Below are 24,990 nucleotides of genomic sequence, written 5' to 3'. Positions count from 1 at the left end.
GCATGTGTCCTCGGTTCTAAACTCTAATGCACTATGCTGGCTTTGTCCTGTGCCGCCTTCTCTCTGGATAACTTTCCTCCTCCTTCCCTCATCATACTCCTGACAAGTCTCCTAACAGGGAGCTGTTTGCATAGGTCAGACGTGAGCACAGCTCTCATCCTTCCAGCGACCCGGGTCCATGAGTTGCTGATGGCTGGTACTGCAGTTCTATAATGGCTTATGCAGGCTAACCTTTGTGCAGTCAAGACCCTGTTTCCTTGGGAGGCTCTTTGGTTTTGAGATAGACTTTGAAAATCAGCTGTTGCCAGTATGTTTTATCATCTGGATCATGAAGTGTCATGGAACAAATGAAGGTTCCTTTGTGCAGGCAGCCTGCAGAGGCCCCATGCCATTTTCCCATCCTAATCCCTGTTCTGAGATGAGGTTCAGGCTGCACAGAATCACTTTGCCAGTTCTCTGCACATTGCCTCCCATCGGTGCCGTATTGTGCCTGTCTTGGCCATGGTAGATATATCCCCAAAAAGGTATTGTGTGTTTTGACCATATTAGAAACAGCTTTGTCTTTGCTGTACTGAAGAAGAGGGTTTCAGGTTTGGCGACTTGGTTTTCTGTGGGACCTAGTGAAATACACACAAAGGCTTTGGAAGCCAAATATAACCTTTGATTATAACCCTAATGTCAATGGTGTATTAGAAGATCATAGAATTATAGAATCACCAGGTTGGAAGAGACCCATCGGCTCATCGAGTCCTGTCAGGAGCACTAGTGTTCTTCCAGATTTTTTAAGTGAAATATTTCAACCTGAATAACTTGACGGTGGTGTTACAGGCATAGCTGATGGCTTGTGTGAAATGCGTTGTTAGGTCTTTGCCTGATTTATTATAGAATCATGGTTTGGGTTGGGAGGGACCTTAAAGCCCATCCAGTTCCAACCCCCTGCCATGGTCAAGGACACTTTCCACTGGATCAGGGTGCTCAAAACCTCGTCGCTGGATTGTGTCACACACACGAGATGTCTTCATCTGCTCCACTTTGTGATCATTGTCAGCAGAGGGAACAGAATTCACTGGCCCACATCCTCTGGGGTGAATTGGTCGCTCACTACTGAGGAGGGGGGGAAGGGTTTTTCAAGATGAATCATTTGAGAGCAGTCAGTTTGGCAGTTGCCCTTGAGGTCAGCTGTGTTTCCTGTGCACACAGTAACCTACAAACAGTGGCAGAACCGGATGACGCCCTCGTGCGTTGTGGTGCCAGCAGTCTGTTCCCAAAAGAGAGCCCTGCAGATGGGAGGGAGGCTGGATGCAGGGCACGCTGTGGGATGCTCTGTCAGGAAAATGGTGTTCTTGGGAAGGGAGAATTTCAGAGATGAGTTGCATTGCCCTAGCACATAAAATGCTGTGATTTAAGGCCATGGGAATGAGATTTTTGTCAAGATGGTGACCACTAAAGCTTGATTGTAATTCACGGTGCTTTTCACAAGGAAGGTGGGATATGATGCATTCTGTTGGGTTTGTGGGTTTTCCTTCTCCTGGTTTGCGAGGTAATTTTTCTTCTTTCCTTAATTTCTCTCTTTTCATTCCTGCATGCTTTCTCTCCGATTAAGTCACACAAGCGCCTCTCCAAAGTAAGCCTTCTTTTTTCTCTCCTGTCCCCCACTCAGACACCCTCCCTGTGGTGCTGAGCGGTCACCCCCGTCAGGCATTCTCCTGATGCGGCTGTGAGAATGTCCGCAAGAGCTCAGCCCAATGCCTGTAGCCGAGAAGCTGGTTTCACTTATATCACTGGGATCTCATTAATATTTGCTCACACGGTGTGAGAACTGGCCTGTTCATCACACTCCTTCAATTACTGATTTTAGCCCTTGTTTTAAGGTTTGCTTTCCCTCTCCCTTGAAGTGAGCTGCTGGCTTTGCCAGGCAGAAACCTTCTGGCTTTGCTAGGCTGAACAGTACCAAAATCCCTTCTCTCTCCTCTCTTTATTTTATGCCTTTGAGAAGCAAGAGTTGAGCTCTGTAATTTCTTGCCTGCTTATGATGAATAGTAGTTTCGTGGCCAGTGATCTCAGCTTGCTGCCCTTGCGCGCTTTCCCGTGTGATGTAAATATTAAAGATCAGTGATTTCAAATGAACCCAGCTTAAACCTGTTAGAACAGGCCTGTCCCAAATGAATTGTGAGAATTCATGGGCTCGCTCTGAAAGGTAGTGAGTAGAAGGTTGGTTGGATTGGAGATAAGTTGATCTCACATCTCTGTGCTGCCCTCAGAAACACAGATGGGATGCTTATTGGACAAAGTGCCAGGCTGTTGGCATTTCCACATGGATTCCACAAGGAAAGTTAAAACCAGAATGACTTGGATGGCTTCATAATCCACAAAATCAATGCCTTGGCCTTTCCCTGGTTGATGCTTTAGATTTAATTGTAGATAAGTTCTCAGCAGTGAAGTCTACAGTGCTGGCTTACTGTTTTTTCTTGGCCGTAATGCCTTTTATAACCAGCCTGACCTTGCATGGTTGCTGCTGTCTGCTGGAAGCTTCTTTTTATAGACAGGTTGTCTTTTGCCTGGTACCTGTAGCTTGTATAACTATACAGGAGGTCTGTGGGACCAACGTCTCAAGTGAGATGTGAGAGAAGTTCTATGGAAGATGCAGGTCTGGAGTAGGAGAGTCTTGAAAGGATTGCTGGTGAGGAGAGGTGTGTGGGTCAGGACAGGTCATGGCTAGACTGTAGTAGAGTGAGGCGCTTTGGCTAAGTTCTAGAGAGGTTTGTGAGGAGAGGGACTGGTGGGAAAAACCAGCAGTTTCTGCTCGTTCAAGTGAGGAATCACAGGTGTAATAAGCCCCCTCCTTCTCCTCTCACAGATGACGATGGGATCTGTTCGAGACAGGGAGAGGTCAGGAACAAAGAACTTAAGGATAAACATTTTAAAATCTCCTTTCTCAGCCTTTTCTCCTCTTCCCACCCCTCTTCTGACTGAAGGATGATCTGATTTTTCCGACCTGTCTCGCTAATGAAACGAAACAGCTTGAGCCCATGAGTTTGATGCTGTGTTTATACAATTGCTGACAGATCTGCTTGAAGTCCCTTGCCCTCTTTTGTTTGTTGTGTTCATTGTCGTGCTGCAGTGTTGCCGTCAGAGGGAGTGCGTCACCAGGAGTTGTTAAGCACTGGATTACATCTGTAGGAAATCCTTCCTGGAGCTTGCTTTTCCATGCTGTCCACCTGCATGGCATGGACCAAACCATGTATAGCAAACAAACCATGTATAGCTGGAACAGCTTTCTGAGGTCAGCAAAAAAACCCTTTTTGCGAGCAGACAACAATCATAGAATCATAGAATAACCAGGTTGGAAGAGACCCACCGGATCAAATGAATGCGTATATTTTTAACTCTTTTGCCCAAGGATGAAAGCGATTTCCTCTCGATTGCAAAACCTTCGGATTCTTCCCACTGTCTATAGCTATTAATGAACGCTGAGCTGAGAATAAATGTCAGGTTAGGGGAACACACGAGTTTTGATGTAGACCCTGGTGATTGTAGAACTGTTTAGGTAGGAAGGGATCTCGGAAGGTCTCTCTAGTCCAAGCCCTTGCTCAAAGCAGGGTTGATGTGTTTAGATCAGACTGGTCTCAAGTCTTGGCCAGGCATGTTTTGCAGACCTCTAAGACTGTGCATCCCACAGCCTTGTCTGGACCCCTGCTCCAGTGCTTAACCACTCTTGATGTGAACTGGCTTTTTCCTTCTATCCGAATAGAATTTCCCTTACTGCAGCTTATGACTGTTGCACCTTGTCCCTTCGGTGTGCAATTATGAGAAGAGTTTGGCCGTGTCTTCTCATGTACCCTTCCCACTGGGTGATGTGAACCCCCTTTAGGCAGTAGGTCATGAAATCCTGGTTGTTTTGTGGGGTGAGGGATTTGGGAATACATTTTGTCAGTTTGCTTGAGTTATTTGGCCATGGGCATTTAGAAGCCAGGTGAGATTTTGGGAGTAAATAGGTCAGGAGAAAGAGCTTGGAATACATTTTGAGCTCTCCCTCACCCTGGTTCTGTACCTCTGTTTCCCTCGCTGTAAGATGGACTTAGGGGTACATCCAGAGCTCCATGGCATGTCATTCACTTGGTGAAAGGTTTCTGTTCCTCTGGAAGCAGCAGCATGTAGCAGTGAGTTGTCACCCTGCTCCCACTAATGCTAAAAGGTGGAAACTTCTGTTGGCATCAAATTAGCAGGCTGAACTTCGTCTGTGCAATCCACTGCTTCCCATCTGCACTGTAAAGCTATAATCTTCCATAGCAGTATATGCAAATAGGAGATCTTTAACTCATGAAGATTTAGAGGCAACGCTACATTAATTAGAGGCTCAGAGAAGATACCTTATTTTTCACCTTCCTCACATTCTCGTAAGTTCATCCTGGTTACAGCCACCCTGTAACTATGAACTCTGGTAGCTGCTCCTGTAGCATCGTCTCCGCAAATCAGTGCCATCTTTTCCACTTCTGTGTGCAACTCCATCCCTCTGTTATTTTTTTATTTTCTCTTTTCAGTTCTAACACTTATGGTTTCTTTTTCCAGTATGACAGACTTAACCTGCTCAAAGTAAGAATATGTTTTTTTCCTTTTTCTTTCTTTCCCCCCCACCCCGTTATACTGTCTCTTGATTTTCACAGTTTGCACCTCCCTACATTCTGACTCTCAGAGAGTTTAAAAAAAGAGGGTAAATGAAACTGAAGATAGCTTTAAGGCCTCAGATAGTCTCCCTTCTCTTTCTTGTCGTCAGTTCTACCTGCAAAGCGTAGGGGCCAGAGGGAAGGATCTCCTTGGGTTTAAAACACTTGGTGGAGGCAAAAGATGAGGCTTGGTTGTCAGTATAATTGCATGGAAGAGCTTAAGAAAGGAGGTGCAGAGCTGCTCTACAGAGAAACTGCTATTTGGAGAAATTCAAATGTGAAGGGGAAAAAAGAATTACAGCAATTAATGTAGCAGAGGGGAGTGAAATCCCATTGCAGCATGCTGACACCACACCACGTGCACCCTGGTTTGGAAGACACAGTGACAGCAGGGTCTCTGTTTTCTCTATGCCAATTAGAGTTTGATTATGATTTTATTTTCCCTAGAAATTTCCGAGTTATGCCTTTTGCTCATTAAGGCAGGCAGATGGCAAAACAAATCTGCAGGAAAATCGCTCCATCTTGAAGCCTGTGCTCCTCAGGACAAGGTGGTGTGTATGTGGATTAAGATTAATTCCCCTGATTTTTTTTTTTTTTTTTTTAGTAGAGCTGAATTGCATAAGGTTTTTTTTTCCATGTCCTACTTGCAGAGAAGGATGACTTCAACCAGATCCTTTATGTATGAAAGGTATGGCCAAGTATGGAAAAGTGTAGGAAGTAAGAGGAAATCACTCCAAGAAAGACCTTGAGGAGCTGAAGAACGTCTGGAGAAGGGAACAGAGCTGGGGAGGAGGCTGGAGAACAAGGGTTATGAGGAGCAGCTGAGGGACTTGGGGCTGTTTAGTCTGGAGAAGAGGAGGCTGAGGGGAGACCTCATTGCTCTCTACAACTACCTGAAAGGAGGTTGTGGTGAGGTGGGTGCTCGGCTCTTCTCCCAAGGAACAAGGGAGAACAGGGTTTGGGGAAAGGCCTTACGAGTGTTCTTTTTAACATCAAACTATTGTATTTCAGCCTATGGCATGTACTGTACCACTGTGGGGTTTTTCAGCAGAGACCCGTGCAGTGACTGTGGGAAAAATGCCCAAGGTTGCAAGGGATCCTGCAGAAATGTTGGCTGCATGAGTGAGATGCAGATTCCAACGGGGTTGTCTACTGGAGTGGCATATAGGGAGCACAAGAAGCTGAAAGCAAGGAGGTGTGGGGGAAGAACAGTGCAAGCAACCCCATGTCTTCATAGAATTCTCTGGTCTGACCTGTTCTCATGAACACTTGGCGCTTACTTTCCTATGATAGACATCCTGGACATTGCTGGTCCTGTTGTGGGCTATCCTAGTGCAGATAGCTCCTGTGTTTTTGTGAATATGAATTTAACATTCCGAGAGAAGCTCCCGCAGGCTGGAGAACGGTTTGTTTTCCTTCATATTCCAGCATAGAGCTGTGAAAAATACTCTCAGTCCAAGGTCAGAAGCAAGATGACTTCAAAGCAAGGAACGCGGTGGAATATTGCTTCTGTCCTTGCCTGTTAGACTCAACCCCCTCAAGTGTCTGGGAGAGGGGACAGGCACGGCTCTGTGGCTGCTGACACACAGCCTGCCTGGCGGTGTGCAGGGAAGCTGAGGAAAGGCTACTGTGCTCCTCAGCTTGGTTGCCCTCAGGTCAATCCACCCGATGGGGGATGCCTGTGCTTTCCATCGGTGGTTCCTGATGCTGGAAAGCCACTCTGGCTGGAGTGGGAGTGCGAAGCTTAATGCTTCCTCTCTCTGTGCAGATAAATCTCACCTCCAGCAGAAAATCACCAAGTGTGACTTTTCAAGCTGAGCTAGCTTTTTTTGTTAACTCCAGTGTGAAACATGGCCCGTCCTCTCAAACCATCTGAAACGCCACGATGTGGATAAAAAAAATATCACATATGCAGATGATGGAGAACACTGCGCACCAAAATGCTGAAAGAAAAAACAGCTTTTTTTCTTTTCTTTTGCTTAGCTCTTCTAGTGATTTTCATCAGTTTTGCTGCCTCTGTATGTGTCTCCCTTTTAAAATTGAAAGTTTTGTGAGTAAAATTGTGTCCCTGCCTCCTGGTAGTTCTTCGAGGGTTTATTTGTGCAGGATCTGTTCGACGCAATGTGATTTTTGCAGCCTGGCCAGCTGACGTGGAAGACCAAAGCCTCAGAGAGAGCTGGCTGGTGATGGTTATGGGTAGCTCCTCCGATGCTTGTGGGCACTGCTGATGTGCAAGAGCCATCACAGCATGCGCGCGGGGGTTCGTCTGTGTGTGCGTGCATGGGGACATGCACACATTAGCCTGACTTGTTTCCTATTATAGACTCGTGCTTCTGGTTTTGTTCTTTGTTCCTGGAAGTAGAAATAACTGTGTTAGATTACTGTGTGAAATCCATTAAAATCTACTGTTAAACGGAGCGAATACTTCTATTTAATCCCACTTTCACTTAACTAATTATACAAACCAGATTGGACCTAGTTTCTCTGTCCATCTTTCTTTCTCTGTCCATCTTTCTTTGATCGCAAGATCTCTGTGCTAACTAATGCTTCTCTTTTATTTTGTCCTTACAGAAAAGCCAGAGTTGGTATAATGTAAGTACTCCAGTTTCTCTTGTCCCTGGGTGAATCTGGGCTGGGTGCTGGGGTGGGGGGAAGGTGCAAAGGGGCTTTGCAAGCGGCGCTGGGGAGGACTGACCGTTTCCATAGAGAGGACATGGAAATGGCTCAGAACTGGCAAAGGAGAATTGTCATCCTGAGGGAAAGGATGCCAGAGAGAGAGAGAGAGCAAAAGCTTTGGCTTTTCAGTTGCTCTTCTGATGCTCTCCACATCCTGCACCTTCCAGTTTCCCAGCAGAGCTGGTCTTGATGTGGTGACAGAGCTACTGCCGCACAAACCCTTTGCATCTCTTCAGGTGCTGTGGGGCAAGAAAAGAATTGTTCTCTATTGACCTCATGGAAACACAAACCTTTTTTTTTTGCTTCTGCCTTGGTTTTATTTCTGTTCTGCAAGCACGAGTGGCAGCGTTTGGCGTACAAAGCTGGCAGTGTGCGTATTCCCAGCGTCGGTGTCACCCTTGCACGGTTGAACCCCCACCCCTCGAGTGCCCTGCAGTAGATGCCAGCAGTGCTGTGAGTTTGTAGGCAAGTGCAGCAGCCAGTCCATGTTCAGCAACAGTTTCTACCTTCCCGCAGCCCGAGACATTAGAACCAGTGATTTTGGTGGATGCGGCGTGGTCAGATGTTACAGAGGTGCTAGGAGCCGACTTATTTACTGTATCTAATCAGCACCAGGCCAGAAGGAAGGGCAGCTAAAGCCATGATCTCAGAAGCAGAAAGAAGCGTAGAGGCAGTGGCATTGAGAATGAAGTATAAACCAAGTGGAGAAGTGGGAGATAAAGGAACATGGGATGAGGCAGTTGGGGCAGATGCGCGTGCCCAACCAGGCTGCTGCAACAACGGGAATCTGCGGCCACGGCTAAAGGTGGCATTTGCTATTAAACAAGAGCTGCTTCTGACTGTAGCTGCTGACATCCATACCCTGCTGCATGATGCTTCGCTGTGGTCTGCTTCTGTGGGTCTCGTGTGTGTTCATGTCCTCTCTATCTTATCTTTCTGTTCTCTTGTTTTTCCTCCCTGTATTTTCAGCATGAGAGACAGTACATCCGGAGAGTAAGCACTGGCTGCATTTTTTTGTGGTTCCCCCTCAATTATTTTCCTTTAGAAAACAAAATGAAACTGTATTCTAGTTAGTAGAGACATTCTGGCCAGATAAAAGCAGCAATGTGGAGGTACGGATGGGCTGCAAATGCCAGGAAGGGGGTCAATCCTACTTGGCAGCGTTATTGCCATTAAATATTTGCTATCACATCTCCTTGATATCGATTCTTTTCTTTGCCAACTCCTCCAGGCAGGATTTTCTGGCATTTGGACCATTCTGATTCTTCTGTTGCTTTCCCCACCAAGAGCAGCTGTAGAAATAAAGCTGTGGAGGCTACCCCTTCATGAAACCTTACAATTACCTTCACTTACGTTCCTCTGCTTTCATTTCACGAGAACTTCACTATGCTTGGAGGAAACACCCTCACATTGTTTTTTGTGCCAGTTCAGCAGCCCTGGGTGCCAGGCACTGTACAAACACAAATCGAAGATATAGTCCTTGCCTCAAAGAGCACGTGGTCCTCTAAGACCCCAGAGCATCAGTGGTCACGATGCCAGTTTTCTAAGAGGACTTCAGTTTTTGCTGCTTTTATCTGGTTGTTTTGTCACTGTAGCACTATATCCCTCTTTGCCAGTTGGAACCCTTCCTTTTCCCTCTCCTGGATTCCTTTCTCTCTACTTTTTCCTTATGATGCTACCAACTTCTCTTGCCTTGTGTGTTTTCCTTTTGACCCTACCAGTGCTTTCTGGGTTTGGCATCCCTATCAGATTGAGAAGAGGGAGAAAAGGGGTGAACCAAGGTCATGGACTGGTTGGCAGGAGACCTGCCCTTTCTTGGTCTTGGTGTGCTTTCTCTGCTTTGCTTTCCAAAGGATGAATGCAAACTGGTCCCAGGTGCACTGTGAGATGTAGAAAAGAGCACCGGTTTGAGAATAAATATACTCAACCTTACGGGGCTTGCTTTGTGTTCACATCTTCATGGTGGAAGAGCAGATCATCATTGGGCTGGCTGAGTTTGCTAGCAGCAGAAAGAAGATGTCCCTGAAGTGTTTCTTGTGTCTTTAGTGAGGAACCACAGACGTGGAGACTCTGGTTTAGAAGAACTGTTGTTCTTATGGAGTGAAACTCAGTGTGTTGGTCAGCTGTGGTTTAGCCCCCACCCATCTCTGTTCCATCAGGATGCAGTTTGTGTGTGTTTGCTTTGGACTTGTGTGCCTGCATATGGAATTACTGCTAATTGATTAATTATTTTGCTGCCAAGGGTAAAATCTACCTCCTTTGTTCTTCTCCTTTTTTCTGGGCTTTGTGTGAAGGGCCCCATTTCCAGGCATGGAAGAGAATTCAGTTTTTGTGTCTTGAGTTCAGGGTATAGAGGAGGCACTGTGCCTAGCAAGTCTGCCATGGTTTTTTTTCTGCCTTTTTCTTTCTCAACTGGACCACTGATCCTTCTGCTTCCCTGGCTGTTCCTAAATCAGACTGTATATCTCCAATTTTCTGCAGCATTTCTAGCTGCTGCTCTCTAGCAAGTCTTGCATCTGTAAATTGCCTCCTGTAGTCCCTGTGCTGGCAGACACCTGGCAGCTGCAGAGCATACTCTGGAAAAGAAAATAAGGTTATCTGAAAAGTTAGAGCAAATGCAGTTGGCATGAGGGAAGAGGTGAGATTTATATCCACCCAAGAGGTTTTCAGTTTACTCTTTAGATCCCAAGGTCTGCCCTGCTCTGTACTCCTTTCCTTTGTGTTCATCAACACATGTTCCTTTCACCTGCCTTCTCTTTTGCAACCATGCTTGACTCTTTTTTCTTACAGTCATAGAATCATTGAGTTGGAAAAGACCTCTAAGGGTTGTCCAGTCAATCAGCTCAGTATCACTGTGCCTACTAAGCCACGTCCTGAAGTGCCACATCTACATGCTTTTTAGTAAAGAAATTTTTCCTGATACCCAATCTAAACCTCCACTGGTGTAACTTGAGGCCATTTCCTCTTGTTCTATCACTTATTACCTGGGAGAAGAGATCAGCTCCCACCTTGCTGAAACCTCCTTTCCAGGAGCTAGAAAGCAGTGAGATCCCCCCTCACTCTCCTTTACTGGCTATACAACCCCAGGTCCCTCAGCCACTCCTTATAAGATTTGTTCTGCAGACTCTTCACCAGCTTTGTTGCCCTTCTCCAGACATGCTCCAGCAGCAAAATGTCTTTCTTGTTCTGAGGGAACCCAAAACTGAATGTAATGTTTGTCTTGTGGCTTCTCCCTATGACTGACCTGAGCCACCCCCTTCCACCTATGTGCAAGATAGCCTCGGAGCCGTTAGTGGGGCTCCAAAAATACAGTGAAAAGACATTAACTGTATCTTTTAGGTGTTCTTAAATACTAATAAGTCTGAAAAGATCGACAAGGATTCAGTTCTACCCACCTGTCTGTGGGAGAGCAAAGCCTCTGCTGAGGATTGCACAGGGTGGCACAGGAGCCCCACGCCTGCGGATCTGCCAGCAAACACTGTGCACACAGAACGGCTTCCAGCCTGGCTTGCAAGAGGTTAAAGTCTCAAAAATAAATCCAGTCAAATGCAAGTGTGTGGCCATGTAAAGGAAAGAGCCTGCGGCAAAAGCCTGTGTGCTAGGAGATGGGAGGTGGCTGAGTATCCACGGTTGACTGCGATGCTGTGGAGACCTTTGAGCAGCACTTGCAGCTTCCGAAGAACAACATCAAGCAATCACGCGACTGAACATCATAAGAAATCAGCCCTCGCTGCACTCCATATGCTGCCTTCTTTCCTTGCAGTACCCTCTTGGAGACCTCGTAGATACCAGAGTGGAGGGGGAAACTCAGCTGTTGGAAAGAGTAGAACGTTCTGTTTAAAGACAATGAGAGAGAAATTATGCATCATTTTAGGGAAAACATCAGAAACAACTTTGCAGTGGGTGGCAGCCTGAGTCTGACTCAGCAACAGCAGGCATGTAAATGGAGTTTATTGCAAATACTCAAGCTGGATGATGAATTAGCAAGATGTCAAACAAACAGCCTTCAATCTCTGTAAATCAGTGCAGTCACCTTTTAAGTTCCAGTAACCATTTTGTCAAACAATTTAGGGAGCAATGTTAACTCATTGTCTTTCAGGTGTTTTTTTCAGGCAAGTCCCTTCAGATTCTCCATTATTTTAGGTGCGTGGAGTATTAGACCTGGTGCTATTACTGTTGTGTAGAGGCACTAAATAAAAAATGACCTTTTGGTGCAAGCTCATGTGAACAGAATCATAGAATGGTTTGGAAGGGACCTCAAAGCCCATCCAGTCGCACCCCTGCCATGGGCAGGGGCACCTCCCACTGGATCAGGGGCTCCAAGCCCCATCCAACCTGGCCTTAAACACCTCCAGGGATGGGGCAGCCACCCCTGCTCTGGGCATCCTGGGCCAGGGCCCCCCCACCCTCATTGTGAAGAATTTCTTCCTAATATCTAATCTAAATCTTCCCCCTGCATCACAGTCCTGTTGTCAGTGGGCTCTAAACTCTCCCACATGAGCAGGGACAGTATTTTGTTCTTTTCCAGTACTTTTCTGTTCTGTCCACAAGCAATGTAAATCTTCCCTAAGGAGTTAAGAGCAAGTCTGTTGGTCAGGTAGACTGGATAAGATTTTCCTCCCTACTTTTCTCCCTGCCTCCATCATCTCTCCTCCTCACCTTTTTCTGTACCATGTGCTGTACGAGGCTATTCCTTTCTCAGTGCTTGTGTTTTCAGACTCCCCTGTCCTGTCTGATCCCCAGCAACAATTGCTTTACACTCCCTGTTAGAGGATTTGTTTGTGTATCGAGAGGGAGACCTTAACCTTAGGGAGTCACCCTTTTCTCCCTGTTGCCCCCACCGAGCCTCTGCTCTCCACCCTTCGTGGTGCCATCCCGTCCTGTCTCTCTCTGTTTGCAGTAGGGTTAATGTTTGCTGTCTCTGCCTCCAGGTTAGCTCTTCTGATCACATCTATGCAAAGAGAGGTGGGTGGATGTGTAGATAGAAGCATCCTGGTGGGGTTGTTTTGGAAGTGATCCCATAAGCAGTTTCTAGCAAAGAGGACGGTTCAGTAAAGCAACACAGGTACCTCGCCGATGTCCGAAATTGTAATTCTTTGTCCTCGCCAGGCTATAGAAATGTTGTTTATTGTCCCCTCATCTTGTGATGGCAGGTGAGCATACCGCATCCTTCTAGCAGGGCTAAATCGTAGAATCATAGAATCACCAGGTTGGAAAAGACCCACTGGATCATCGAGTCCAACCATTCCTATCAAACACTAAACCATGTCCCTCAGTGCCTTGTCCACCTGTCTCTTAAACACCTCCAGGGAAGGTGACTCAACCAAATGGAGGGTCCTGCATGTTCTCTGACCCCAGCAAAGCTTCTGTGGTGCATCTGAACAGACAAGGCACTCACCAGTTCCCCCTGTCAGTGAGCTAACTGTGGGAACTGGCCCTGGAATGGAACAGGGACTTTGCAGAGGGTCGGTTGGTCGCTTTGTTGGGTTTTTTTTTTTGCTTTTGCTTTTTTGCGTGCCCAGTTTGTTGAGAAGAATGAGGGTTTTCCTTCAGTATTCTCATTTCTCCAGGCTAAGCATCACGGCTGAGCAGCACTGGTGTCGTAGCGTTGGTGCTTCTCTGTGCAGTTCTGCACTTGAGCAGGGAGATAGTGTTCGATAGGAACGGTTGGACTCGATGATCCGGTGGGTCTCTTCCAACCTGGTTATTCTATGATTCTGTGAGATGGAGAGCCTGGGGAGTAAGGACAGAGGGATACAGGGAGTTGCAGTGCTCCAAGAAATCTTCCAGAAACCTGCAGAGAATTTGTTTGCTGGAGCCTGAAGGGAAATCCTTGCCCCAAGTGACCTGACTAAGGAATGAAACCTAGAAAGACGTAGGGTTTTTTTGGGAGGCTCAGATAAATAGAAAAATAGTGGACCCTGAAGATTTCTGTCTGTGTGGGTCTCACACGGCTGATTTCTCACCACCCTATTCTTTAGGTTGGTCTCTCCTTGCTCCCCTTGTGCCTCCCCCAACACACTTTGTCCAGCAACTTTCCATTACAGGAAACATCTGCTGGGAGGCAGGGCTGAGCCTGGGTTACTGCCGGGCATTGGCCGACAGAATTACCCAGCTCCAGTAACTTAAAGCATGTGCGAGTCATTTTGGTATCTTCCCCACCCGCTCCGTCCATGAGAAACATTAACTGGAGCTGCCTTTCAGAGCAGAGAGGGACAGGAGAGGAGAGCCCGAGGCAGGCACTGGAGGAATAAGAATAACTGCTTTTATGGTTTTCTAGAGGGAAAAAAAAAAAAGCAGCTAAAGTCTCTGAGCTGTTTACCATCCTGTTCAGTACTGGAAACGACGATGGATCTGTGAATTACAGCTGGTCTGGTGGGTGCTGGTGGTCGGGGCTCTTTCAGTCGTTAGCTCTGGCGGCGCTGGGCATCGCGCTCGGTCGGGACCTGCCTGGGGCTTGCCCACGGCAAGAAGCTGGTGAGACTGAGTAGAGGAGGACAAAGGTCGCTTACCCTAATGAGCTGCTTTTTCCAAGTCCTCTGGAGGGCATATCCTCTCTTAGACCTACAGAGGCTGCTAGGGCAGATGACCTGAATGGGACTAGGAAAGTAGGGGAAGGCACAGAAACTCCTGCCAAGCTGCTGTATCTCTTTCGACTTTGAATCTAAACAAGAAGCGGTGACAGCAGGAACAGGAAAAGCAGAGTTTGACTGAGAACACGGGGACGTGTGCAAGTGCAGAGGGAACACTATGGATTCCTTGCTGGAGTGTGGGGCTCTCTGGGATCTTATGCTGGGTCAAGAACTACCGTGTCTGCTGTGGGACCTGGAGGGGCTGGTCGACTTATCACAAGAAAATGCCAGCTACGGATCAGATGAAATTCCAGCTGTGAGTGTCTCTAAACTGAACTGTTTGTCTGTCAAGGCCAGGTGGGATGGGGCCTTGGGCACCCTGATCTAGTGGGATGTCCCTGCCCATGGCAGGAACATTGGAACTAGTTGATTTTTAAAGTCCTTTGCAACCCAGACTATTCTATGATTCTACGATTCCCTCAGGAGGTCTGGTACTAAGGAGAAATGTCTAAGCAGTACCGGTTTTAGACAGGTCAGAACATCCCTTACTGCAGGAAGGGACGTTCCATATGGAAACTCTACTGCTGTGTTGGGTTGCTGTAATGCATTGAACCCAAAGCTCAGAGGTGATGATAATATCTATTCCCACCTCCTTCCCCATCCTGTCTGCTTGTCAGGAAAGCTTGGGCTTGGGCTCTTGCTGGAGCTCATCTCTAACCAAGGTCTTTTCCAGATGTTCGGGCTAGAAGTTTGGTAAGTAAAATTCGCATTTCTGTCATCTGCTGTTGAGCAGATGTTATTCAGGAGTAAGATAATAGAATCATAGAATGATTTGGGTTGGAAGGGATCTTAAATATCATCCAGTTTCGACCATGAACGGGGACACTTTTTACTGGATCAGGGTGCTTATAGTCTTCTCCACCCTGGTCTGGTGGAGATGGGGCATCCGACTTCTGTGGGCAACCTGTTGAGATGCATTCCTTTGGGTCCACGGGACTGAAGAAAACGTGTGAAGTGTTGAGCTGATATTAAGAAATATTGTTTCTAGTTCTTTGAATTGGTATGAGGAAGAGGCAATGTTTTTGGGAGTCCGCGTTTCCTTCTTTAATTTGACAGTGTTTGACAGTTTTGTTAGGGTGATGTTAAATAACCTTCACATTCCTCCTGCGACCCTACCAAAACCACTTCTCAAACAGAAGCTACGTCCTGTAATCACTTTGATTATGGAGGCACTTGCTGGAAGACTCTAAGGTTTTCCTACTTTCTGCTTTGGAAGATTTGTATTGTGCGGTTGGAGGAGTTAGGAGAGGATAGGTGAGAAGAGGTAGAGATAGAGATACCAGTGGATAGTTGTGCATTCACTGCCAGGTGGAGCGCTTGATGGGGAGAGGAACGGAGGTGACTGCATAATTCTTGAGCTCTTGGTGACTGTGATCATTGAAGTTCTCTGGTGGCAGGGCTGCAGCTTTACTGAAGCGCCTGTTTTCTGGCGTTGCTGCACTGTTACTGGGAGAGCTGGGGATGGACAGCTGACTGATGCAGTGCAATCAGAGAATGTCTCATACCTTGTACAGTCTAAGGTTGCAAGAAAAGAGATTTCTCCTGCAGCCACAGCTTTCATGCAAATTTATTTTGCCACCTAGCAGGTGTGGGTACAGCCCTTCTACTCTGTACTTGCTCTTCCAAGTCAGGTTCTCCTCCTCTTCTCGCTTAATGCACTAAACGCCCAATCCTCCCATCTGTGTGTTTGCTGTGATGGGAGCTCCTAGCCTCATGCTTTGTGCGTGCATCTGATCCCCCTTTTCCTTACCAAGGTGTTCCTGTTTTCCCACTCCACTTCTCTGTACTCATGCCTACCCCTCTCTTTAACAGGCACTCTGTTATTTACAGGTTTTGAGTCCAACATACAAACAACGGAATGAAGATTTCAGGAAACTCTTCAAACAGCTTCCTGACACGGAGCGCCTCATTGTAGGTACGGTCAGCCCCTTGGTGTGCTGCTGTGTTGAGCTGGCCCGTGGTTTGAGGAGGAAATCCAGAACGTGTGCATGCAGCTTTTTCTTCATCAGAGAGATTGCCACCAAGGAATAAACCCTTTCTGTCTGTCTTGTGCACAAATGGAACCCTTTCTCATCATTTCTGGTGGGTTTCATTTGTTTTCCTTCAAAGGGAGCAACACAGAACAGAGCTATGACTGTGTGGTAGTGTTTGAGCTCTTTCCTCGTTTGGTCAGGGTTGCACGTCTCAACATGCAAAACCTGAGCTTCCGTTTTTTCTAACAACCCCCACGCTCCCCGTTCACACGTGACTGCCGTTCCCATATCCTTTTGGGCTTTGGCCTTGCAGCTGAGTAGCGACTCCTTGGTACATTGCATCTGTTCTTTTATGTAACTGGTGATCTCATAGCATGTCTCATACTGCTGAAAGATGCGCAGAGGAACAGAATGATGCAGAATAGAAAGATGCAGAGGAAGAGAAGTTGTTTAGGATGCTCAGACTGGGAGAGAAATGAACAATGGCACTAGGAGGTGTAAATGGAAAAGACAGATCAAAGTTTGGAAATACTACATAGGATGCTAGAAAATGACCAGCTAATAAGGCAGGTTCATCAGTCAGTAAGAGAGATTGTCTGTGGTGTGCCCTTGGGAGGGATTGGAACCTAGTGGACACGGCAGCAGCTGTGGTTCAGTTCCCTCTGGCTTTCTCTTTCCCTTTTGCAGGATTGTGTCAAGTAGCTTCTTTTGATGCTGCTGCTTATCCTCACCTTTAGGCTGTCCTTCTGGTTTTGGTGCTCCTAAATTATCCTCTGTTATCCACCCACAGATTACTCATGCGCGCTACAGAGAGACATTCTCCTGCAGGGCCGCCTCTACCTCTCTGAAAACTGGATCTGCTTTTACAGCAACATCTTCCGTTGGGAGACACTGGTAAGGCTGTCAGAATGCTGCTCTGAGCATGTGTTTTATGTCAGCACATATGCTGACATTACTTTAAAAGCACTCTCTCCATTGTCTTTCTCATCAGTGTCTCTCTACCTGTGTTCTTTTTCTGCCTTCACCTTTCTGCATGGCTCTGACTGTAGCTGACAGTTCGCTTGAAGGATATCTGCTCGATGACCAAGGAAAAAACAGCACGGCTCATTCCTAATGCCATTCAAGTTTGCACTGACACTGAAAAGGTACAATTTTGAAGCCTCTGCCTCTGGAGCCGCCCCTTACAGCTCTCAGGGCAGGGCAACATAAATGCACTGGGGCATTGTTCTAAACTGCTTGTGCTGCCTGCAGCCTGGGCTGGCTGCAGGGCTTCTGCAGACCTTGGGTCTGAGCTGGCTCTGGAGCACCTGTAGCTCGGGTGTGGGACCAGGTAGAACATCTGGGTGGTCTGGTAGCACATCTCTAACAGAACTGGTTCTGTGCTCAGACTTGCTCCTGTGGGTGAGCGGTACTTATCCTGTCGTTAATGCCTCCATGAGCTTTGGTCTGTGCCCAAGAACTGAGCTATGTGGTTTGCTCAGTCCGTCTGTAACTGGAAAGTGATACAAATGGGCTTATCTCCTTTTCTTCCCTTTTTACGGCTTTTTCTGAGCTGATTTTTCTCCCCATCTTTTCCCATTCAGCACTTTTTTACTTCCTTTGGGGCTCGAGACAGGACGTACATGATGATGTTCAGACTCTGGCAGAATGCTCTCCTCGACAAGGTACAGAGACCAGCACCGGAGGGTTGGGGTGGGATGAAAGGGAGATAATGCTGAAGCATATTAGCTGTGACTACTGCATGTGCTTTAAAAGGTGTAAGGACAGTAAGCAAGTGTGTTTGGGCAGAGCAGGAACATAACTGCAGGTGCAATTCTCCGTTATCACATGGAATTCTATGTACAGACATGTCTTGCACTTTGCTTCTGCTGCATGCATCTCAGGAAGGAGTTTTTTTGAGGTCTGTAGTTCAAATGAAACAGCGCAGAAGCCAGCAGTTCAAAATGCAACAGAAATAGCTCACTACATAGGTGAAGCTCTTAGTATGTCTGTGCTTCAGAAGTGTAGAGTTCGAGATAGGACAGCAAAAAAGCACGTGTTCAGGGCATCCCATACCCAGACGAGAACAGTGGTGGGTGTGGGTGTGCTGGGTAAGGGTTCAAAGGGTTGGGTTTTAAAATAAAGCAGGGATGTGTGCCTGCTATGCCAAAGGCCCAATATATCCTCTATTTGATCTGAGTGTCTGTCCCATTCAGTATTTCTGGCCTCACTACGGGAGTAAGAACTGATCTCACGGTGCTACGAGCACACCAAGATGTTCTGGCTTAAGTTCATACCATACTGGAAGACTTAAGTAATCAACATAGTATTCAGTATGCAGAAGGATCGCTTTGCATTGGGCACCTTGTGTTGCTACCATATGCAGTAATTTGAGCCGCCTTTTGAAGTTCCTACTAGAATTCAGTGCCCTTGGTTTCAAGGTCAAAGCAAACGGGAGCTGAGATGTGGAGGAGACACATCCAGAGCTCTTTTTCCAAATGTAGGATCCATGCTTGGAACGAGAGAGGGAGAAAGAGCCTAGCTCGTTTTCCCTGATAAGACACGAATTCGAGTGCATGTGGGAAGGTGAAACAGAGTTTGACTTTTTCCTGGATAAAAGCATCTTACTAGAGTTTTTTTTTTCCCCCCGTGCTTTCAGTTGCTGCTATGGGGAGCTAGATTAAAAATTTCCTGCCTTATCCCATGCAGTAACTATGGGAAGAGGTTCAAGCCAGCAATTCAGAAACTAAGTTCACTAGATTTGTTTTCCCTCGTTACCAACAAATCGTTGTTGTTGGTCATAAAGTTCTCATGGGTAAAAACCCATCCCCTTTCATCACTGAATGGCATATTCCAATCACAAGTTGTCCTGTCCCACTTCTTCAGAACCTCAGAACGCAGTCATATGGTGATCAACTGACCTGCATCCCTAAATAAATGAGCTTTTGTTAGTGGTTTTGATAATTCATTTTCTCTTTTTAACTGGAATTACAGACAAGCTTTTCATGATAGCTTCTGGTGAAAGAAACACTCTTTGATTTTATACTGCAATAGAAAATGTTTTACTTTGTTCCTATTTTAGATCTTTTCCCCTGCAGCTGTAATTCTTTAGGCAGCTTTAATTGAAACAAACTTGGGAAGGAAAAAAACCTCATAAACTGTTGAGGTTGTGTATAGTAGGAGACGTTAAATGGAGGCACAACAGAAGAGACGGAGAAAACACGTGTAGAAAGTTTACTGCTTACATTATTACATGCACAGCATTGTAATATTTTATAGTGGGAGGTCTCGTTCCATGTGCTACCAGTAACACCCAATCCACCTTGTAGCATCACTGGAATTCAGAATTGGGTCCATCAGAAGGCTTTCACCTCCCATCTGGGGCTGTGTCAGAATTGCTCACTTCTACTTTAAGGAGGAGGATTGTGATACTTCTGATAAGGGTTGTTCCAAAAATCCATTGTATTTCAGTATTCTCGGGTTAAAATGTATACTCTTATGTGTTCCTTCTTCTAGCCCCTCTGTCCAAAGGAGCTCTGGCACTTTGTCCACCAGTGTTACGGGAACGAGCTGGGTCTGACTAGTGATGATGAAGACTACGTGCCTCCTGATGATGACTTCAACACAATGGGGTGAGTTAGGAGGAGTAAAATCTGCCTGTGCAGCAGAAAAGGTGGCGTCAGGAGAGCAGGAGTCCTGATATATTGCGTACCTCAAGCTGCTGTCTGTCCCTGGTGAGAGGTTCTGGCCCTTTAATGTGTAATGTCTCAAAAGCTGAAAGCATTGCATTTCCTCATGGAAGCTGGGAGGGAGTGAAATGCCAGCCTCTCTGCTTGCTGAGCTAGATGAGCAATTCTGTAATTGCCAAAGCATCCCTGTCACCAGGCCAGTCAGCATGCTACATGTTCAGAAAGTGCTGATGCTTGTCAGTCTCTGCGTATAAACTTGAAAAGTCTGAGCTTTATCTTGCCTGCACTGAGCCATTTCTGCTTCCAGTCTGACTGGAAATTCCATAGAAGTATTCATACTTGCTCTGTGTGTCCAGTTGTAGCTGTACTGAGAGGGGTAAACATAAAAACCTGTGTTCTCTGTGGCGTCTCAGCTACTGTGAAGAAATCCCTGTGGAGGAGAATGAAGTCAATGACAGCTCCTCAAAAAGCAGCATGGAGGCCAAGCCAGAAGCTAGCCCTCAGCTGCCAAAGAAATCTGTCACTGCCAGCACTTTGACATCTACGGGAAGCAGTGAAGCACCAGCCTCGGTAAGTTCTGCTTTCGTTGCAGTGGGAGCAGTAAAGCTTATTCTCTGAGATCCAGCTGGCAGTCCACGTACCCTGGAGGTGTTTAAGGCACGGGTGGATGAGGTGCTAAGGGACATGGTTTGGTGTTTGATAGGAATGGTTGGACTCGATGATCCAGTGGGTCTCTTCCAACCTGGTGATTATATGATTCTATGATTCCATGACGTGTTCCTGTGCAATCTGCTGTAGGTAAACCTGCTATAGTAGGGGACTGGACTGGAAGAGCTCCAGAGATCCCTTCCAGCCCCGACCATTCTGTGATTCTGTGACTCTTAACAGCAAGGGCATTTTCCTTTCTATACTTTTTGATGGAAAGAAGTGGAGTACTGGAAATGAAAGGTTTCTAATTTCTCTTCTGCCTTCAGTCCATCCCTAGGAAGCAGTGTGTGCCCTCACAGTGTTGCAGCAGAGCAGACCTTGTCTAAATGTACCCTCAGATTTTCCTAGCTGTACAGGGCTTGTTTGGGGGCAAATGGAGTATTGCTTGTGTGCTTGTCTGAACAAACGAAAAGCCTCAAGTACGTCCCAAGCTTGAACTGTGATTCTTTGAGAGGAGGTGATCTAATGTACCCGTGTGTTTTACAAACACTGTATGGTAACCTTCCTCCTCTTTATGCTATTTAGTTTCCAGACACCTCATAAAATCATAGAATTATAGAACAGTTTGGGTTGGAAGGGACCTTAAGGCTCATCCAGCTCCACCCCCCTGCCAGGGGCAGGGACACGTTCCGTTGGGTTGGGTTGCTCAAAGCTTTATCCAGCCTGGTCTTGAACACCTCCAGGGATGGAACGTCCATGACCATGTTGAGGGTAAATGTTCAAAGATATGAAAACTGGCCCACAGATGTAAAGTTTTCAGAAATAATTCCCAGTTTCCAGGTGCTGATCTCATCCTTGGTATTCTTTCTCCTTTCTGCAGTTTGATGGAGTGTTACCAGAAGAGGAGGAGGCAGTGGCGGAGAGTCCTGTAGAAAAAGACCTTGGCATTGCAAATATCATGGGAGAGAAGTTAGAGATCATTGGCCCTGTGAATTCCCCTTCCCTAGACTTCAATGACAACGAAGACATTCCCACTGAGCTCAGTGACTCATCAGAGACCCATGATGAAGGTAAGCAGGGAAGGGCCGTTCCATCGGTGGCGTTTTCAGCCTTGTGCTGTCCTTTCCAGTGAGGGACTGGGGGGCAAATACTGAATTCCTTTTCAGGACCCTAAGAGTTCAGAGGATGCAAAGAATTCCCATCCTGGGCTGCAGAAGGTGAATGTGTGAATGTATTTGGAAGGATGTCCTGAAAATTACTTATGTAGTTAATTACCCTTTCTGATGTTTCAACTATTGTCCTGGGATCAATGGAGGAAAAAGGTCTAAAAGGTCTTTGGGTTCCTTCTTCACAAAGTATAATACTAGGGTCCCGGTACTGTGAAAGCACAGCCTCTGATATTGGCACGAAGGATCACAGCCAGTGCTTGTGGTCCTGTTTCCCCACAGGGGAAGTCCAAGCCTTTTACGAGGATCTGAATGGCCGTCAGTATGTGAATGAAGTGTTCAACTTCAGTGTGGACAAACTGTATGACTTGCTTTTCACGGACTCCCAGTTCCAGAGGGACTTCATGGAACAGCGCCGGTTCTCAGGTAAGCTGCTGCTGGCAAAGCCCAGCCACTGTACCTGCGAGGTCCAGAGGGCTGGACAGAAGGAAGGTCTTGACACATCTTGGAGGTGTAACTCTACCCAGTCCCTTTGTCCTCAGGCAATATCCTGAGCGGATCTTGGGACGGCTGTAGCCTGTACTGAGAATAATCAAAAGCAAGTAGGTGGAACCAGCCTTGTTTGGCTCTCGTTTTATTTTCTGAGACACGGATCTACATTTATGGAAGAAGCAGACCATTTTATTTTTTAACTAAGGCCTGATCCTGTGTTCAAAGCTCAACAGTGTGAAGAAACAGTTCCTCTGGGTCCACACCACGCACTGGCATGGACAGTTGAAAGTGCAAAAAGAGTGTCCCTCAGCCTGCTATAGTCCTTTTCCTGTAACTGTGGGTTTGCTAAAGGAGATACATTCCCAGCCTCTCCCTCTTTCCCTGCACTTGAAAGAGTGAAAAGCATTCACATTTAGTACAGGAGACCTTTCTTTTGCACTCCATTGAGCTCTAGTGCTTCTACAGCCGAGCTCTCCAAGGGGAAGGAAATGCTGTCCAGAGCTTTATATGGCTGGGCCTTTCCCTAGGGAAGTGGCCCGAGATCCCTCTCCAATCACTTGAATGGAATATTGTTTTGTCCTCTCAGATATTATCTTTCATCCCTGGAAGAAGGAAGAAAACGGCAATCAGACCAGAGTGATCTTGTACACCATTACCCTCACCAACCCCCTGGCCCCCAAAACTGCCACTGTCACTGAGACACAGGTATGTGAAAGGGGAGCAGGGCTGGGGAAAGCTTTGTAGAATCGCATCTGTGATTTATTTTCTGCTTTGCTTGTTCTCATTCTCCCTACCTATTTTCCTTTACACGTTTTCCCTCTAATAACTTCCTACTCGGTATCACCGCAAACGTGAATAGCTGATCTTGCACTCGCACTGGATCACATTGCAAGGAAAAGACCATAAATTTTCCAGCAAATAGTTGAGTTTGTGCATGAGCCAGCACATTCTGACAACTGTGTTTGTCACCCATACCGGTAGTTTTTGAGCTGTAATCAGTCCTGTAGTTATTCCTGCGCAGGGCACAAGAAAGTCATGTACTGTCTAGCTGGTCCTTCTCACAGCTCTACATAACTGGTGGGGACAATTAGATGACTTGTTTAAAAAAGTAAAAAAAGGGAGCATATGCAATGCACTGGGAAGAGCCAAGCTGGCTGCTTCTGCAGCTACAGAGGGAGAAAATCCTCCTGTGTCCAGAGATATGTTCGAGTGGCCAAGGGTAAATACTGAGATTTTGAGGGAATACAGAGAGGCAGAAGAAAAGATGGGATGCCTGAGCATTGCATTCCAGGGAGAGGAGAATCCCAGTAGCAATATATTCCTTGTAAGCACGGGGTGAAATGTGCTGCTCAGAAGCAAAGACTGTGTGCGGGAAGATAGGAGAAAAGGGGAGAGTGAAGTGATAGGCAAAGGAACAGTACACTTTCAGGCAAGTATATGTCATTGCCTATATTACTCTTGAGTTTGAGGTCAACCACCAAGGCACAATTTGCTGTGTCCTCGCTGCAGAGATAAGTGGGAATAGTCTGTAAGAAAAGCCATAATTTTGTGTATGGCTCTGTAGTTCAGTGTCCCCTTTGTGAGGCTTGTTCTGGGGCAGAGAGAGAATCAGATCAGAAGTGCTTAAAAGAAGCAATCGATGCGTTTTTACTGTGTTTAGAACAGAATAATTCACTCTGAAAGGGACCTCTGCTCAAATCAGGGCCATCTCTGATCTTGGATCGCATTGCTCCCTGACAAGTTTAATGAGAAGAGGTAATGGTTGCAAAGGTCCCAGAGAACTGGTCCTCACGTGGCAGCGTTGTAGTTATATCTCTGATACTAAATGCTGGAAGCTGAGCTGCTGGAATGGAATGCCCCTTTTCAAATATGCCCAAACACTTGGTTTTCTCGAGCAGGTGTTCCCTTAAAGGTGTGCTGTTCACAGAAGAACTGCAGGGATGGGCTTGGGAGTGGGTGAGGTCTATGATCTGTAGAGCTGTTTCTGTAAAGTGGCAGTATATCAAAGCCATGTTCTAATCAGACTAAGAGCTGCCTTGCATGCTGTCTTTTATGCAGACAATGTACAAAGCCAGCCAAGAAAGCGAGTGCTATGTCATAGATGCAGAGGTGCTAACTCACGATGTCCCCTACCATGATTATTTCTACACCATTAACCGCTACACATTGACTCGTGTCGCCAGAAACAAAAGCCGACTCAGGTATACTTCTTATGGGATAAAGAGATTCATTTATGATCGAAAGTTACCTTTGGGTGGGAGTTCTACTGTTTGGTGTGTTAGAAGGGGTTGGGAAAAGCTTAGCTGCATTTCTTATTTCTTGCTGAGAGAATTTGGATTATGCTGAGAGAGCTGGGCTTGTTCAGCCTGGAGAAGAGGAGGCTGAGGGGAGACCTTATTGCTCTCTCCAATTACCTGAAAGGAGGTTATAGTGAAGCAAGTGCTGGTCTCTTCTCCCAAGTGATAGGTGATGGAGCAAGAGGAAATGGCCTCAAGTTGCGCCAGGGGAGGCTTAGATTGAATACTATGAAAAGTTTCTTTACAAAAAGAGTGTTGAAGTACTGGCAGAGGCTGCCCAGGACAGTGGTGAAGTCTCCATCACTGGAAGGGTTCAAAAAATGTGTAGACGTGGCACTTGGGGACACTGTTTAGTAGGCACAGTGGTCTTGAGCTGATGGTTGGACTGGATGGGCTTAAAGGTCTTTTCCAACCTCAGTGATTTTATGATTCTATGATTCTTTGTCCTGTTGCTGGAACCCTCCTATCATGAAGTTACCACTGGGGCAGCTGCCTGTCACGGCGATGTTGAGCAAGCAAGAGACCTGAAACAATGGAGTTAGAGGGTCAGGAAAAGGATTCACAGCCTTTTCTTGCTGCTTTCTTGGAAGCAGTGGTTTTTAGGGGCAGTTGTCACACACAGTGAGCTGCATGTGATAAACAACAGGAGATATTTCCAGGGACTGTGCCTCTGAGCTGTATCCGGGGGGAACAAGCGGAGGAATTTAGTACCAAGCAAAGCTATACGCTTCTGTGTTTGACTTCAATAAGTAATCTGTAAGTCTGCCCACCTCA

At 46.5% G+C, this 24,990-nt stretch overlaps 1 protein-coding gene across 19 annotated transcripts in view; it reads left to right on the top strand.

Moving 5' to 3' along the window:
- GRAMD1B (GRAM domain containing 1B) overlaps window positions 1-24,990 on the top strand; it is a 127,150-nt gene that overhangs the window by 87,807 nt on the left and 14,353 nt on the right. For 7 of the 19 annotated variants that reach the window (XM_069876497.1, XM_069876480.1, XM_069876493.1 and 4 more), the window contains 14 exons: window positions 1,604-1,624; window positions 4,570-4,593; window positions 7,236-7,256; window positions 8,310-8,333; window positions 15,785-15,887; window positions 16,736-16,839; window positions 16,995-17,090; window positions 17,529-17,609; window positions 19,441-19,556; window positions 19,970-20,183; window positions 21,142-21,331; window positions 21,710-21,853; window positions 22,506-22,624; window positions 23,978-24,120. In XM_069876497.1, the coding sequence (XP_069732598.1) occupies window positions 1,604-1,624; window positions 4,570-4,593; window positions 7,236-7,256; window positions 8,310-8,333; window positions 15,785-15,887; window positions 16,736-16,839; window positions 16,995-17,090; window positions 17,529-17,609; window positions 19,441-19,556; window positions 19,970-20,183; window positions 21,142-21,331; window positions 21,710-21,853; window positions 22,506-22,624; window positions 23,978-24,120 (1,400 nt within the window). The remainder of the gene's footprint in view (window positions 1-1,603; window positions 1,625-4,569; window positions 4,594-7,235; window positions 7,257-8,309; window positions 8,334-15,784; window positions 15,888-16,735; window positions 16,840-16,994; window positions 17,091-17,528; window positions 17,610-19,440; window positions 19,557-19,969; window positions 20,184-21,141; window positions 21,332-21,709; window positions 21,854-22,505; window positions 22,625-23,977; window positions 24,121-24,990) is intronic. The other 12 variants (XM_069876481.1, XM_069876488.1, XM_069876485.1 and 9 more) reach the window with 12 other exon arrangements.

Source organism: Phaenicophaeus curvirostris, chromosome 25, assembly GCF_032191515.1.
Source record: "Phaenicophaeus curvirostris isolate KB17595 chromosome 25, BPBGC_Pcur_1.0, whole genome shotgun sequence".
NCBI lineage: Eukaryota > Metazoa > Chordata > Aves > Cuculiformes > Cuculidae > Phaenicophaeus > Phaenicophaeus curvirostris.
This window is presented reverse-complemented; position numbering and strand designations above follow the sequence as displayed.